An 18,640-nucleotide genomic window follows, 5' to 3' on the forward strand; every position below is an offset into this window, starting at 1 on the left:
TTAATGTTTTTATACTATAATGACATAAAATTATTTCTGCCTTGGTTTGAAGATTTGAACAATTTATGCTTTTTAGAATTTTAGAGATAAATGAAACACCTAGGCATCTAGATTCAGAAAACCTTTTACCTTTGGCTACATAAAAAACTGTAAGTTAAACCTTATATTGGAAAACTAGAATTTTGGCTTCAAAGATTTGTCCTTCCACTATGTTAATCTTATATTTATATTTTATTTCCTTCTCTATAGAGAGAGCAGGTAAAAACATGTTTAGTGTTTCCTCGCTTTCCAAGTTACATTTTATCTTGAGCAGATTTAAAACCAGATTAGCTGTAATAGGATTCCAGGATGTGGGCAGATGTCTACTTGTCAAAGACAATCTCTCTTGCAATCAGCTCCTTCGTTATTTCATTTGTACCACCATAGATTGGCTGAACTCTGGCATCCACATAAGCTCTGGATAAATCAGAAGATGATTGAATGAATAAATAAAATATATTAGAAACTGTAAATTTTGTCTTACCAGGTAACTCTTAAACTATTCATTTAATGAAGTACAAACAATAAAAGTCCTTCATAAATTACTTATTGTTTCAATATGGCATTCATCCTAAATTGGAATAATAGTAAAAAAACTATTAAGATGTTAATAATCTGTATAGCTTTGTATTAATTTGATTAAAGAGATTACAAATTCAAAATAAAAATAATAAGTATGTTTCATCTGATTTAATTTTGTAAAATTCAGCACATATGATAACACTCTTAAAAAGTCTGTTTTAGATTAGGAAATGCACAGGATGTCTTAGTTTCTTTTTATCTTTAATGTTTCCTAAAAAGTTGAAATCCACTGGTTTTATAGAAAACAAAAGAAAAAAGATACATATTTTCTAGCATTCCCACAAGCACTGTCACTATCAGGAATATAAACTAATGCTTTAGCAAATATTATTTCCCAGAAAGTTAACAAGTAACTTGTTTTTTGGAAATGGTTAATAGTCATTTCAGCGATGTGTGGAGTTAAAATACTAAGTGGCTGAGTCCATTGCCATACCCACACCAAAGAAAAAAAAAAACCCAAATATCATAAGTTCACTTTTGATAGTCATGATAACAACCATGCCACTGTACAGTTGTTTTTATCTTTTCTCATCTCATTCTATCTTCTCAGCTCTGGGATTGAGGAGGGATAAATGTTAATACTGTTTTCCTGGTAAAGGAACTAAAGTAGAGAGAAGTTAATATATTTCCTAATTAATGGTTGCTATTTAATGGTCACTAACAACACATCATTGGCAGACTGGAATGAGGATGTAGGTATTCTGCCTCTTTTTCAAATATCTTTTTTGTATATTGTAACACTTTCATTGGCCAAAGCACTTAGAGCTAGTTATTGAACTTTGGACTTTCCTGGTAGACACACTCAAAGGCTTTTCTTTTTTTTTTTTCTCAAGTATAATCTTGGTGTTTTGTTTTGCTTAAATTTGATTTTTAAGACAAATTAAATGTGCCAGCTCTCTAGGAACATACCATTTTTGGACTTATTCTTCTCTATATTCATCAGGGTTCCTTACAAAGAAATGGACACTCAGTAAATATTTACTGATATGATTTACTGTTTTAACAAGGAAATTTAGAATCTCAGAACTTTCTGCTGAAAGCTTTAAAAGCTTGAGATATTTATGTTTTCAAACATTTTTTTCTGAACAGATTTTGCTATTCTCTACAAAATCTAGCACCTGCATTTTGAGGACTTACCTACTGTAAGCCTACTTCAGCAGTCCCAATGTGTTTAGATATATATATATTTTTAAATGGGCTAGGCTTCTTTTCACATTAAAGAAGTTCCAATGGAGTAGATAAAGCAGAGATTAGTAGACCTTTTATATGTTACTAATTAAATTTAGTCATCAACTAAAATTAACAGTGAAAGGCAGCAGCAGAAATGTTTAACCACACTGCAATGAAGTTCTACATCTAAGGCAGCTCTTCCCAGCATGGCAGAGAAATCTTCAAATGGCAAGGCTTAAATCTCAGTCCTCACAGGCTCAAGCCTAATGAGTAAGACTTAAACCCACATACTGAAGACCAGTTATTAAAGAAGACAAAAACAAAAAAACGAAATAAAAAAGCAGAGAAAGCACCTCTTATCTATGAAACCAACCCTCAGCAACATATATATAAACATGTAGTTTAGTTTGGGGGAATATAAGAAACACAATTAGAAGGTTTTTTTTTTTTAATCAAATCAAAGTCTATACATTACATCCACATATTGCCAATGTGTCTACGTGGCTTTTTTTTTTTTGTTGTTGTTGTTGTTTGTTTTTTTGAGACAGTCTCACTCTGTCGCCCAGGCTGGAGTGCAGTGGCGCGATCTCGACTCACTGCAACCTCTGCCTCCCGGGTTCAAGTGATTCTCGTGCCTCCGGAGTAGCTGGGACTACAGGCACCTGCAACCACGCCTAGCTAATTTTTTTGTATTTTTAGTAGAAATGGTGTTTTGCCATTTTGCCCAGGCTGGTCTTGAACTCTTGACCTCAGGTGATCCACCCACCTTGGCCTCCCAAAGTGCTGGGATTACAGGAGTGAGCCACTGCACCTGGCCTAAGTGGCTTTTTTGATATTAGGCGATATGTGGAAAGAGAAATAGCAGTCTAGTTTAAAAATTGATACAATCTTTGAACTAACAAACTGGCCAAGAAAGGTGATTGTTGTTTCTTCAAGGGAATGTAAGTCTCTGAAACTGAAACCAGAGATTTCAAATAAGCCATCAATCTACAACGTTTGCTTGGTACCAACTTGAAGGAGTTGACTCTGAGAAAACAGAGACCAAGGCTTATGTCACACTCTAATCTTAAGCCATTTAGATGGTTGCCTTTTCCCCACCTAATAGGCCTTTCTTAAGTGTGAACTAAACCACACAAACATTGAGCCACCACATAGCTTCTGCTCTTAATGTAATTTTAGTAAAATATTTTTTCTAAGGACTATAAGCATATTAAATGTTTCCAATTATACTTACCAAAAAGATAAATTTGAAATCATTAGGCTGCCAGTTTGAATGTGGGTTTCATAATTTTTCCCTTTAGATACTTTATATTAAGATAACAGTCGTAAAACATTTTTAGAAGCCTATAGCATTCTTACTCTCAGATTCAGAACAAATTGAACTTTTCTGTATAAATCAAAAATTTCCTTGGGAAAATTTTCTAAACCAAAATCATTGCTAAATAATAAGAAAAATATATTTTCTAGGGTGATGAGGAAAAAAGCTATGGGGAGACTTCTGAGGCAAAAGACTATGTTAAGAGAAAAGGAAATTCTGGAGATTGAGGAAGAAATATGAATGGGGACACTGCCTATTTACAAATTAGTACTGCTTCAAACTGATAAGAATATTCATATATGATAAAAAGATATATTTGATTTCTTTCAATTTGAAGGAAATAAATCTATTTAGAAAAAAAGATTTTAAATTTATTTTTTAGAACAAAACAAACAATCAGATATCTAAGATATGTGACAACTTAGATCCTTTTCATATGCCAGTTAATTTTTCTGTATTGCTTTTTTTTTTTTTCCTTTGGTTTAAAAAAAAAAGTAGTATTTGGCCGGACGTAGTGGCTCACGCCTGTAATCCCAGAATTTTGGGAGGCCAAGGCAGGCAGATCACTTGAGGCCAGGGGTTTGAGACCAGCCTGGCCAACATGGCAAAACCACACCTCTACTAAAAATACAAAAAAATTAGCCAGGTGTCGTGGCATGTACCTGTTAATTCCAGCTACTCTGGTGACTGAGGCACAAGAATTATTTGAACCTGGAAGGCGGAGGTTGCAGTGAACCCAGATCATGCCACTGTACTCCAACCTGGGTGACAGCAAGACTGTCTCAAAATAAAATTAAAAAATTAAAAAAATTTTGAAAATACTATTTGTCCTTCTACATAAGGATTCAAATAAAGCCAAGGATCAAGCTTTTGTATATTGGTCTCTTTACTTTATTTAAGAAAAATAAAATCCTAGTAGGGAGTTGATAAAAAAAAAGCTGTTTCCATTTGCTTGAATACATTTTGTCTGTATTCAGCTGAAAAATTCAAAAGATTGCACACCTCCGTTCCCTCTACATTTGATGTACAAAGTAAAGAAATTTTCCTTTTTCTTCACATCATAAAGAAGAGTGTATCAGAAAACTATACTTACTTTGCAATTGGGTACTCCCACATGTATCCCCAACCTCCATGGAGCTGTACACAGTCATAAGCTACACTATTTTGTAACTCAGATGCCCTAAATGACCAAAATAAAAGGCAGAAAAGAAATATTGGAAATGGATTTTCATGAGGTGCTTCAAAACCAGAAAACTAATTATTTACAATTGTTTAAATGTGCACATTTATTAAGCGATTAGAATGGCATATTAGCTAAGCAAAGAGGATAAAAATTACATATGAAATCAATTTCAAGATAATTTTCATATAAGAGTACTTTTTTCATCAATTATATTTCTTGCTAGGTTTTTGTTAGGCTAGAAACAAAAGGTAGAAAACTCAGATGATTAGATTTTGGCTATTTCAGGCTAGAAAAACATGCAGTAAAGACTTGAATATGTTCTAATTTATGTGGATTCTCTATATGATCTAAATTACTCAGCCACCTAGTTCTTTTTGCCCTTGTAATATGCATTTTTTCTCCAATGATGTCACTTTCTACTTGAAGATCAAGATTCTGAATTTCAGTATAAAAAAGCAATTTTTTAGGGTTCTGACTTTTCAGAAATAAATTGAAGATAAAAGTGAAAACCTAACAGGGCAGACTAACAAAGTATTTGCTATCATATAGGAAACATTAGAAAATTTTATAGAGATTATTATTCCTGAAGTGTGTGTATTAGTATTATATATAATGTTTGTATACATGAACATGTAGTGCTTGAGAAAAATTCTTTTCTGATAATATCACAATTCTATCATTAAAATTCATGATAGAGATTTTATTCACCTTAACATAAAAATATGTTAGTTCAAAATTCTTTTTTACTTATTTTTCTTTTCTTTCTTTCTTTCTTTCTTTCTTTCTTTCTTTCTTTCCTTTCTTTCTTTCTTCCTTCCTTCCTTTCCTTCCTTCCTTCCTTCCTTCCCTTCCTTCCTTCCTTCCCTTCCTTCCTTCCTTCCTTCCTTCCTTCCTTCCTTCCTTCCTTCCTTCTTTCTTTCTTTCTTTCTTTCTTTCTTTCTTTCTTTCCTTTCTTTCTTTCTTTCTTTCTTTCTTTCTTTCCTTTCTTTCTTGTTTGTGTGTTTGTTTCAGTGATGGAGTCTCACCCACTCTATGGCCTAGGTTGGGGTACAGCGGCATAATCATAGCTCATTACAGTCTTGAACTCCTGGGCTCAAAGGATCCTCTTACCTCAGCTTCTTGAGTAGGAGTTACTACAGTGGCAAGCTACAGCACCCCACTACTTATTTTTCGATAGTGGGAAGCATAAAGCAAAAATAAGGATAGATACTTCTTTTTATTTAAAATAATTTTAAACTCAAACCATACGACAGGTGAGGATATTTCTAAGCAATATATTAACAATATAATTATTAATAGACAAGACTTTGGGGACAATAATATTTGGAATTTGATAATTTTTTATATTTGGCAAGTATTTTAGTGAAATATTTACTGGGCTATAACTGGTTGCCTCCTGTGTTTCAATGTGAAATACGAGCATGTGTATAAACCTGAGGTTTTCAAATAACAAGGTCAGTGGCTATCCAAACTTCTCTTTTTCCAAAAATATGTAAATTTTTTTTACACTTTTTGCCACTAGTCAAAGAACTTATTGTAAATGTAAATATAAAAAGTCTCCTCAAAAGTGCAAGTTTTTGAAAAGTAATTCCATATTATTTTTCAACCTGGCAATTTTGTTATTATGGGATCATTACATAAAGCACAAAATATTTCCCCTGTTCTACCTGTGACTGAACTGAACACAAGTTAATGAATAATGACAGGAATTTATTCTAGGTTACTCTTGGGCTAATGATATGGGAGAATGTTTGTTTTTAAAAAGAGGAAACCAAATCTACTTCCAGAATCTGATTTAGACTGTATATTCTAAAATCTTAAAATATACAAAAGTCTGACATACAGGGATGTTTTTTCATTCAACTCATCTTTAACACCATTGCTAATAATCTTTAATTCAAATCGAAGTCTTTCTAAACTTAATAGGATTTTTATTCTCCTTTCACTTAATAGAGCCTGTGAAACTTTGATTGGACAGTCAGTTCTTCCTGAATTTTTTCTTACATTTGGAAAGCACCTTAAATAGAAAAATCCTGTCCAGCTTAGTCATTTCACAGATAACAGAAACATTTTCCTGGATGGAATTAAGTTTAATTATAGTTATTTAATAAAAGAATTGGGACTCTATCTCAAGACTCCCAAGTTTTACTGTTCCCTTTCAGCCTCACTGTACTGCCACTCTTCAGATAATTTGAAATTAAACTATTACTTGAATGAATGAATCAGTCATCCTATCAATATCACTCTTCATTATCCCACTCTTAATATTTTATTTTCAATAGCAAGTTAAGAATTAAATACAAAACTTTGCTTGCCTATTAGGATAAAAAAATTAAATACCAACTTGAAAAATTTTTAGCACATTATACATATGCTTAATGGAACTTTTTAGCATTTTTTTTAAAAGTTGAGTCTCACTTTTATTTTTCATTTCACAGATTTCTTCCTTTAAGACCCTCAAGGCTGAGCTTAAAATTGGCAGAATTCCATATCAGTGTGAGCACACACCACACTCTAATTACTGTAGCATGCATACCAATATTTCGCCATGCAAGCAGTGGCGGAGTCCAAACGTTTCGCTTCATGCAGCTGGAGACAGTTGTCCACAAATGCTCGGGTTACACATATATATGTTTTTAATTCTGCTAATTTATGTTGCACTGTCTTGAATTTAAAGGAAATAAAAAAGTGAGCATGGTAGAAATATAAACTTCAACCCACTTAACATACCAGAAATTATACAATAAAAGATCTTTAGGGCAAACAAAAGTGGAATTGTTGGTATTTTCCTCCATAAAAATGGCATTTGTTACCAAATCAGCTTAAATTTAAAACTCACTATATTTCAGTGCTAAGGAAATTTGTACTAAAAGATGCAAAAATAGTTTAAAACATAAATAATATCTTGTTTCGGATTGTAAAATTTAGACGAGGCAAACTTCTTGAAAAACAGCACATGACTTTAATGTGTGAGCACCATCTTGTGGTACAGTTATTTAGGTACAGCTGTTGAAAACACCTATTGTATTTTCCTCCAGAGATTAAATCCTTGAAGATTTTTTTCTTTATTAATGAAATTAAGTATACAGATTTTGCTACTCTGCTTCTAACATCTGGAGGGACAGGGGGTTTCTATATATGTTCATAAACACATCAAAATATTTATAAGGTATTATTTAATATTGCACAGTATTTAATCTAGATCTGTAGAAAGCAATAGAATAAAATCAGAGTACTAAAGAGATCAAAGTCCAGTACCCTCATCCTCTTTCATCCCTTCACATTATCCCTTCTGATATGGTTTGGCTCTGTCCCCACCCAAATCTTATCTTGAATTGTAGCTCCCATAATCCCCACATGTTGTGGGAGGGACTTGGTGGGAGATAATTGAATCATGGGGGTGGGTTTGTCCCATGATGTTCTTGTGATAGTGAGTAAGTCTCATGAGATCTGATGGTTTTATAAAGAGCGGTTCCCCTGCACACACTGTTTTGCCTGCTACCATGTAAGATGTGCTGTTGTTCCTCCTTCACCTTCCGCCATGATTATGAGGCCTCCCCAGCCATGTGGAACTGTGAGTCCATTAAACCTTTTTTTTTTTTTAATAAATTACCCAGTCTCAGGTATTTCTTCATAGCAGTACGAAAATGGATGAATACACCTCCCACACTTCTCAATAGCTTGTTTAGCAGTCTCTAGCTTGGACTGAATGGTCTGGGATTATCAATGTTAATATAGCTATGTACCTACCTCCTCCTGCTGGCCATGGACAATGCATTAGCGTTTTTGGAAATCATTCTATTTAGACCATTCTCAATTGTTCCTGACTGTCCTTGCTTCAATCAAGCTTTATTTCATTCCTGACTCTAGGCTCTCACACTCTGAACTTGGAGTTTATATCTGTTCTCTTTGGCACTGACTCTTGAGCCTCCCTCAGGAAATTGGCTTGAACTTGAAACACTGGGTTCCCACTTTGGGTAGCTCCAAAAGTATACTCCATTCTAGTTGATTTCTTAGGTCCAAGGCCCAGATGTGGTCAGCTGGCCTATCTTCTTTGTGAAAATTCAGATAGAAACAGAGTTCTGGTTATTCTGCTGTGAAATGAGTAAGAACTTCACTGTGGCTAATAGAAAGCATACACATGGAAAGTTACAGGCAAAGGTGGTGCAGTGAAACTCAAACTAGAAATTAAACACATCCCATCTAGGTACTGCCAAGTCCAAAGCCACAGCTGTGTTCTCAAAGGAGGGTGGTGGGCCACATTCTTAGAAGATACAGGGTCTGCTTTTAATGCTGGCTACAGCAATTCTCAAGTTATAAAACTGATTCTTTCACTGTCATTGTTGGTTGGGACAGTTTTGATACTTACCATTTCTGGAAAAGAGTAGAATGGGAGTGTAAAAAGACCCAGGACCAAGCAAGACCAGGTGTATCAGGTGGAGTAAAGCTCTGAGGGGCAGATTCCTTACAGGTATATCAACATAACTACCGTGCTGATGAAAACTCCAACTGACTGTCTTTCCCCGATTTTATTTCACCCTGTTCTAGAAACAGAGAATGTAACTGGCATCGAATGATTCCAAAACTAAGCAATGAGAAGGTTGGCACCCCACTCCTTCCATCTCTGTATTCTGGCCTCTAATTCTGAACATGCTGGGTCACATCAAAACTTTCTTCCCCGCTTATTGTTTCCCTTAATTTTTTCTATCTCCATTTCTATTCATCATATATTTAATTAGGTCAAATATCTACCCTTTAATCAGCACAAAGTTTCCCACACCCAACCCACACATTCAAGTTTACTCATAGACAATATAAAGATGGAACAAAAAAAGAAAAAAATAGGCAAATAATCTATATATTGAAAACAGATGAGTATTCCATGAAAATCCCTGAAGATGGTTTCTAAGCCTACTCCTAGTTTAGTTCAATGACACTATGTATGACACTTTATTTGGAAAATAAGGGTGGATCCAACAAGTCTCAAGATATTTTCTTGCCTACGTGATGCCACATTTGGGAATTTATGCACTGTCTTTACAATATGAAAGAGTAAAGATATCTAAGCCTGATTCTCTCATACAAGTGTCGTTCCTTTGTAAATGCTGGAAACTTCTAGAAGCTGAAGTAAAACTTCAAACCAGAATGGAATGATTTAGAATTCTTGCATCAGTGCATTCAGTGAAGTCCAGAGGTCTGAGAGAATAATGTCTCCAAGAGTACATAATTTACTCTCTGAGGATAAAAAGATTAAATATTTACGTATTCTTGCCATTGGGTTGAGCGTTACTAAACAGATTTGGTCTTTGCTTTTCACTGCAGATACTGCATTATGCTTTCTGAAATCATCCTCTAATCAAAGGCAACTAGAAATTAGACCACACATTACTAGCCAAGTGCTCTTTCTGAATGATCGACAAGGTCATAGCAGTATTTTTAAGTCATTTATATTTGTTAATAAATAATACTGCAACTAGCATTAAAAAATTATTCTGAAGTTACTAAGTGGGCTGGATGGAGTCTTTTTCAGAGTTCTGAATGACAGAATTCTTAGAATCATAGAATTATGGAAATGGAAAACACCTTGGAGAGGTTATCTAGCCCAGTATTCATTTAAACAACAGCATCAGTTGCTCTCATATATTATGGTTAAAATTTAAAACACACTAGGTTTGCTATTTGATAGTTAATTAATCCCATGCTCAAGGTCTTAAGAACTGGATATTCCTGTTTTAGACACATGTCAAGAAGAAGTATTATTTTTTTTTTCCTCTCTATTCCTTTCCCTAATTCTTTATGCCCTTAGAATTAAGAACACATACCACACAGGAAATGACTAACCAAGAGCTCTCATTAGATTAGAAAAAACATTCCATTTTCACTTCATTGCCCACTGAGTGAAGGAAATAGGAAAAGAAAAAAGGCCCATCTGCTTTGCACTTCTGGGCAGTAATAACCGTATATAGGTAAAGAGTGTAGATTCTGGAATTAGAATATATGTGTAATTTGGGGCAAGTTACTTAACCTCTCTATACCTTAATTTCCTTAACTGTAAAATAAAAATAATTAAAATACTTATATAGATTTGCAAAGAAAAAGAATGAGACAATTCACTTAGCAGTGTCTGGCAGATAGGGAGCAGTCAAGCAATAATATCCATTATTATTATTTAACATCTGGATTTTACTGTTTTATTGTCTATTCCGTGAATCCCAATAATTATTGCTACATCCATACAGTAGGTTTCTATTCTAAAAAGAAAATAAATTTTGTGACATGCATTTCAACTGGTCAGAAAGCCCCAAAATGTTCAAAATTCAAGGATACCAAGAGAATGGAAACTGAGTAGTTATATAGTTATAAAATGACATGTGACCAAGTATATTGTAACATTTAAAGCTCTTCTATTTCAATTGAATAACTAGAACCATAGTGTACCCAGCTCTCGAATACAAGGTATAGATAGGTATGTACAGTATTGGTTATTCATCGTCTCTGAATATACTCCTAGCTTGAAATATGAAAATATTATTCAAATATATTTATTTAGATAAAATAGGAATATCAGAAGACATCGCAGAAATCTCAGAACATATACTTGGAAAACAATACTACTAGCTATCAATAATGTGACCTGTGGAAGTAGAATGCTACTGCCACCTACTGAAAGTTTAGGGAACTAACTTTGAAAGAAGGCAACAATAAAATGATACTTCTTTAAAAAGGAATGATTAAAATTATTTATTTTTTGCTATTAAAATACAATAAATATATATCTTAAAAGAATATTTTTCCCCTATGAGAAAACAATATGGATTACTTTCCTATTTCCTTCATGGTTAAATGTCAAATTACATGCTTTCTGAGCCATTCAGGCAATCTGGGTAATATTATAGTCATCCTTGTTGTAATCTAGTATTAAGTTCATAAACACAGGAAATGTAGATTTCCAAAGGAATGGAAACATGTCTTTTCATTCAACTGTTATACCTTTAGCCAAAATAAGGCTAAAGGTATATTTTTGTTTTTGTATTCATTTTTGTGGGGAGCAGGGAGACAGGGTCTTACTATGTCACTCAGGCTAGAGTACAATAGTGAGATCTCAGCTCACTGCAACATCTGCCTCCAGGGCTCAAGTGATTCTCCCACCTTAGCCTCTTGAGTAGCTGGGACTACAGGCGCACACCACCACACCTGGCTAATTTTTGTATTTTTTGTAGAGATGAGGTTTTGCCACGTTGCCCAGGTTGGTCTCAAAATCCTGGGCTCAAGCAATCTGCCTGCCTAGGCCTCCCAATGTGCTGGGATTATAGGTGTGAGCCACTATGCCTGGCCTTGGTATAAGTGTTTTAGTAAACATTTTTGGTGTTTAAGTGGTGGTGGTTGGATTTCAGAAGCAAATGATACTCATTCCACTTTGGGTACAGTTGAGAAAATCAGAGTGATATCAAGTGGTAACACTTTCTTCATATTGCCAGGAGCATAGTATGTGTTTCTAGAGTTACACCCATCAAATTACAGTTGAACACCCTTAGGAGGCAATCAATATATATTTGTTCAGTGAAGCAAAAAGGAAAAAATCATATACGTCAGTGTTTCTCAATGGGAAATTATTGATATTTTGAGTGACACAATTAGTTGTAATCCAAATGTGAATTACAGGACATTTAACAACACTGTCCTCCAGGGCACTATACAAGTTATACCTCCAGTCAACTGTGCACACCCACCTCCACCCCATTCCTGACATTTCTAAACACCTGGGTGAAAGGGCATTCACTGCGAACCATTGATACGTGTAAATCAGTGATCCATAAATGAAAGAGAATATAAAGTATAACATCCTTGCTCTTAAGGAAATCAGAATTTAGTCGTCAAGTCATATTGTTTTGTTAAATGTTTTCTTGATTGAGTGTACCTCATTTTTAGAGATTCAGAACAACTGTTTTAGGTTTGTTATGTCAATAAGAAAAGTTAGGATGTAAAGACTTTTTTCAGGATGGAAAAAGTTAATTTCATGACAATACAGGTAGCAAACAGTTCCCAAAATGACAAAAAGAGGGTCTAGATCAAGAGCAAGAGGAAGTAGATGATAAAAAGTTCTCCCATATTGAAACAAAATGGAGCAAGGCATTATGTAAGGAATAAAATAAGGATAACAGCTAATTTTAATGTAGGCTTACTTTGCCAGGCAATATTCCAAGCACTTTATGTATACTACCCCATCTAATTGATAGAGACAGGAGACAGCTGAGGGTCTCTGGTGAAACCCTGCCTTCAAGCCTAAACAGCCTAAAGGCTGAAAAACCCCACTGCTGGTCCCAGATGAAGCCTGCCCTGTCCCATCTGATCCTTTGTGAATAATGCCCACCTATGCACTGGGAGGACGGGGTGGAGCCTCGGGAAGTTTGCAGAGGAGAGGAGCCTAGCCTCTCCTGTTCCTGTGTGATGACCTAGGATTCAATCTGTGAGGCAGGAGAACTGCTAGCAGGACTTTCTTTCACTTTGCTGAGAGTTCCTTTTTCCTTTTCATTTAATAAACCCTGCCCTACTCAATCTACAATGTGTCTGTGTGCCTAAATTATCCCGGTCATGTGACAAGAACCCAGTTTTTCCTACAACATAATCCTCACAACAATGCCATGAGGCAGTCTCTGATATTCACAAATAGGAAAATATTTTATAAATATTTACAAACGTTTAAATTTTAAAGATTTATAGTCATAAAATTTTACAATTTTGCAAATCAAATACATTTTATATATTTACAAATAGGAAACTATTTTTGAGAGAGAGAACACGCCTAGACTACAGAGATTCAAGTAGCTGTGTTAGGACATAAACCACACTTGAACATAATTTCTAGAATACTGGTTCTGAAAAGCCACAAGTTGTTTCATTTCTACCTTTCCCTTCACAAAGCCTTTCAGCCAGTCATTTTACTTAAAAATTTTTAAGTCAAATCCCAACTCCAGGTTTTTTGCTGGTGAGATGTTTTGCCAATTTGATGACCACATGAAGGAATTATAAACTATTCCTTCATTTAAAAAGAAACTATAGGGTCTAAAATTTAATTAGCATATTTAGTGACTGCAGCCACTGAGTTCTTTTGCAAAAACCCTCAAGTTCCTGGGAAAACTCAATCCTAGGTAAACACAATCATCTGTCTTTTCTCTATGTTTGTACCTGGGAAGCTAAACTGTTATCATAAAGCTGATTGATACACACAAAGCAGAAAGTAGTTCAGTTTCTCATTCTGAAGAAGCTATTTTATACCTCCTTCACCCTTCTGCAACACCTCCATGCCTCCTTCACTCACCTGTCTTTCAAGGACTAACTTTCCCTATTGTTATTTATTTATTTATTTATTTTTGAGATGGAGTCTTGCTCTGTAGCCCAGGCTGGATGGAGTTCAGTGGTGCGATCTTGGCTCACTGCAACCTCTACCTCCTGGATTCAAGTGATTCTCCTGCCTCAGCCTCCCGAGTAGCTGGGATTAGAGGTGTGCACCACCATGCCCGGCTAATTTTTGTATTTTTAGTAGAGACACGGTTTCACCATGTTGGCCAGGCTGGTCTCGAACTCCTGACCTCAAGTGATCTGCCTGCCTCAGCTTCCCAAAGTGCTGAGATTACAGGCGTGATCTCAGTGTGCCTGGCCAGTTATTTAAAGTGGCCAGTGTGCCTGGCCACGTTATTTAAAGAAATAGAAGTCTTCTATAAAGAACTTTTGTAGTTTTCTACCAACAGAGTGATGTATCTGTCTGAACTCATAGACGTCCTTTGTTCCTTTCTTCCTGTGCAAATGAAGGAATCCCTCTCTTGTTGATGGGAAGGCCTATCTTTCCATGTGTCAGCATCCACAAACTCACCCTTTCTCAAAGACCTTACGCAGTTGATTATTTCCTTCCTATCTACAACCTTTCCCTCTTTATTAAATCCTTTCCTTATATATAGGTATTAAAATATGCACCCACATTCCCATCCTAACAATAACGACAAAAAATTAATAACTCCCAAATATCTCCCTTGACTCTCAAATCTCCTTCCCCTCCCCTCTTCCCTTACCACCCTTTCTCTCAACTACCATTCACAGCCAAACTCAGGAAAGAGTTGCCTACCATCAGTATTGTTTTACGTCCTCATTTCTGTCTACTCACTCGGGTGTGTCACCCTCCGCCTCCATTAATGGCTCTTACTAAATAATCTCCATATCATTGTATTCAATGAACACTCTTTGCCCTTCATCTTATTTTCCCCCTAAGCAGCAACTGATCCCACTCCCTACTCCATGAAGCCCTCTTTCCTTCCAGCTTCTGTGACAAAGCTCTCCTGATTTGCTTTCTCCTTTCTGTTTATTCATTCTCAGTCATCTTACAGGCTCCTCCTTTTCAGACAATATGAATTCCAAATATGAATTCTACCTTTAAATCTTGTAGTCTTCCTCAAGGACTGTGTCCTAAGACCACTTCCTGTCTTACTCTCTACTATCTCTCCTTAGTGATCTCATCCACTTCCATGGTTTCTAATATCACCTTACATGAAAATAACCCAAACTTCTGTTTACCCCAGGCCATTTCAGATGAGTAAACTGGTATCATCTAATACTAAACCACAGTGACAAGCTTACCTGTAGGTGAGCAACTGTTTTGCCAAAAGCTTTTCTTTGTTTAACATAGTTCCTGGTTTCTTCAGACATGAATTCACTAGCTGAAATTGCCACATCAGCAATTAACAGCCTTTCCTATAACACAAAAATTAGGTCTTAAACATTATTCTAATTATGCAAGTGATTTTCACACAATTTCAATTACGATAAATCCTATAAATTATCTTTATAATGAACTCATAAAGATTAATTTATATCTTAACTCCTTATAAGAAAACAGATTTATGAGATTCTTTTGACATATCTCTAATCACTTTCTAAAGCAAATCCTTTATTTTTATGAATCACTGCCTTTATTTTTTTATAATCTTTTTAAATTTTTAAGAGACGAAGTCTCACTCTGTTGTCAAAAATGGAGTAGAGTTGCACAATCATAGTTCACTACATCCTGGAATTCCAGGGCTCAAGTGATCCTCCCACCTCAGCCTCCCGAGTAGCTGGGACAACAGTCACATAACACCATGCCCATGAATGACTGTCTTCATTATATATATGCAATTTAATTTTTCTTCTCTTTACTCACATGTGAGTTAAAAACAATCCCTAGTTGCTTATTTCAATTTATTAATCTCTGCACACTGTATGACTCAATATATCTGTGGAAATAAACATCTTAAGGCACATAAGATAAATTCTACCTATTAATGTAAAAGTAGCCTTAGTCAGTTTAATTCCATCATGCTGGTGATTTTCATGGCAGTCACTAGGCAGGAGTACCCCCTTACACTGGCATCTGAGGCTCAATAATCACTTGTCAACCATACTTTAAAACCATAGCTGTTTAGGGACCAACCCTATGTGGCTACAACTTTTCAGTCTGAATTTTATACTTTTCCCTTTGATTCACAGTTATTATTTAAAAACTGGCAAACTATCAAATGTTTTGCCTGACATTTCCTTACAAAGAGCTAAAAGTTTATGAATTGGAGTTAAGAAGCTAAAATCATTCTAAGAAGGAATCACAGAACTGAAATATCTGTTTTTCCTACTCACTTTGTAAGCTTTGATTGGATATTACTGAGTTCAGTTATTTACTTAACTACCTTATAAAACTCATACTTTTATTACAACTTTAATACTCAAATGATTAGCTATTTCACAAGTTTTGCATGTCTAAATTTGCATGCATAATATAGAAATAACATGTTTCTATATTATTCTATTCCAATTCATTATTCAGTCAAAAGATGGAATCTTTAAACACTTCTGACCTGTGGAAGCTCTTTCATGATGTAATAGAAGCCTTTATTCTCTTCTCCAAGTAGGGCACTAGCTGGCAACCGTACCTTCAAATAGTTCTGCGGTATCTTAAAAGACTGTACAAAAAATGTAGAGAATGATCTCATTTAAATCTTCCAATAACCCAGTGAATATTGAAGTGAATATTATTTTTTCCAAAAAAACAAAACACAAATTGGAAGCCAAGTTGGAGTAGTTAATGAACATAACTAGTAAGTGGTAAACCAGGGATTTGAACCCACAGCCATCTGATTCTAAACCTTGTGGCTTTCCTACTGCAATACACTATCATTCCAGCTCTAATACTGTCCAGTTCTCAAGGTACTTGGAACTAAGGATTTCTAATACATATTAAGCAAAACATGTATTTTTGGTAATGTATAGAAAGAACATTTTCTGGGTTTTTTTTTGTTTGTTTGTTTTATTTTTTTTGAGACAGAGTCTCACTCTGTTGCCCAGGCTGGAGTGCAGTGGCGTGATCTTGGCTCACTGCAACCTCTGCCTCCTGGGTTCAAGTGATTCTCCTGCCTCAGCCTCCTGAGTAGCTGGGACTACAGGTGCCTGCCACCACACCCGGCTAATTTTTTATTATTAGTAGAGATGGGGTTTCACCATGTTGACCAGGCTGGTCTCAAACTCCTGACCTCAGGTGATCCACTGGCCTCAGCCTCCCAAAGTGCTGGGATTACAGGTGTGAGCCACCATGCCTGGCCACACTTTGTTTTTACTTCATATTTTTCTTTAATACATTTTACAAATAGATGGCTTGTTACCATGTAGTTAATTTTGCCATTTCTAAAACAGATATTCAGAATACCTTGATTCATTTATATTGCTGACCATCAGAAAGATAGAGTGGTATAAATGAGGATAAATCTCATTACCACATCAGAAAAGCATATTTTAGGAATTCAGCATAGGAAATAAAATTGTGCCACATGTAATCCTCTATGTAAGTCTCCTATCTGATTAACAGTAAACTCAATTAGTATCTGAATATGATTTACATTATCACTCACCTGGGCTTTTAATCCCATTTTATGTAGCTTTCGTCCCTAGATAAATCCTTTCATTCCATTTTCCACCAGAAAAAGGCTAATACCATGGGCAGGGGAGGGAGCTTCATGATTTGTGACTGCAGCTACAATCACAATGTCACTTAATGACCCATTACTGATGAACACCTGCAAAACTCCAAATACATTATTAATGCACCATGATAATTCAAGTCTATGTGCAAGTTATGATTGGGAGAAAGTATATTACAGAAAACTAAAACAGACAAGACATGCTTGATACCTCTCTCTGTACGCTACCCAAATATCTGCAGAGTTGATTATTCACACATGATGTTATCAAGGATCAGGGGAAAAATTACTTAATGCTTCAAAGAATGAAACCTATAGATTTTCTTTTCACTATTAATATTATACATAATAATAATAAACAGAGATTATTATGTTCTTTAAAAATGAAACCAAATTGTCTATTATGATGATAAATTGTATTTTAGAAGGAAGCCACTGATAAGAAAAGAAGATCTGGCTGGGCCCGGTGGCTCACACCTGTAACCCCAGCACTTTGGGAAGGCGAGGCAAGAGGATCATTTGAGCTCAGGAGTTCAAGACTAGCCCTGCCAAAATAGTAGAGACAAAAAAATTAAAAATTAGCTGATGTGGTAGTGTGCACCTATATATAGTCCAAGCTACACAGGAAGCTGAGGCAGGAGGATCGCTTGAGCCCAGGAGTTTGAGGTTGCAGTGAGTTATGATTGTACCACTGCACTCCAACCTGGGTGACACAGTGAGACCCTGTCTCTAGAAAAAAATAAAATAAAATAAAATAAAAATAAAAAGAAAGAAAATCTGCTGTAAATGGCACTATATTATTTATTCTCAGATTTATCAGTTTTTGAAAAGGACTATTTTTGATTTTTGTAATTGATATTCTGCTTCCTTTAAAATGGTCTAAACAGGAAACTATGACTAAGGAGGGAAAAATGACAAGCCAAATGAGAGGGATTATCAGATGATATTGATTCAGAAAACAAAGTATACTCAGAGCAAATATTAATAATTATCTTCTCATTCTGCATCTTTCCTGGTTCATCTCAATCATTTTCATGGCTTGAGTCACCCTCTACATGCTGATGTCTCCAAATCTTTATCTAAGCCATGTTTCTTTTCTTTTTTTTAGAGACAGGGTCTCTCTTACCCAGGCTGGAGTGCAGTGGTGTGACCATAGCTCATTGCAGCCTCAAACTCCTGGTAAGCCACATTTCCTGATAGGACCTGGACCTGAATATGTACTTGCTTCTGGATAGTTCCACCTGATGACTCATGGGCAGGACATATTCCTTCCCACCCCTACTCCTATCCAATCCTGATTATCAACCTATTTCCCTATCTCAATGAATGCTTCAATAAATTACGTTATCATCC

The 18,640-nt window shown here is 35.4% G+C and overlaps 1 protein-coding gene across 1 annotated transcript in view; it reads right to left on the bottom strand.

Annotated features, from left to right (window-relative positions):
* Positions 1 to 237: 237 nt before the first annotated feature.
* Positions 238 to 18,640, bottom strand: part of ACADL (acyl-CoA dehydrogenase long chain) — a 36,541-nt gene continuing 18,138 nt past the window's right edge. The window contains 6 exon segments of the mRNA XM_024243597.2: positions 238 to 456; positions 4,203 to 4,289; positions 6,829 to 6,956; positions 14,922 to 15,035; positions 16,172 to 16,267; positions 17,207 to 17,383. Coding sequence (XP_024099365.2) covers positions 363 to 456; positions 4,203 to 4,289; positions 6,829 to 6,956; positions 14,922 to 15,035; positions 16,172 to 16,267; positions 17,207 to 17,383 — 696 coding nt within the window. The 3' untranslated portion in view covers positions 238 to 362.

Source organism: Pongo abelii, chromosome 11, assembly GCF_028885655.2.
Source record: "Pongo abelii isolate AG06213 chromosome 11, NHGRI_mPonAbe1-v2.0_pri, whole genome shotgun sequence".
Classification (NCBI taxonomy): domain Eukaryota; kingdom Metazoa; phylum Chordata; class Mammalia; order Primates; family Hominidae; genus Pongo; species Pongo abelii.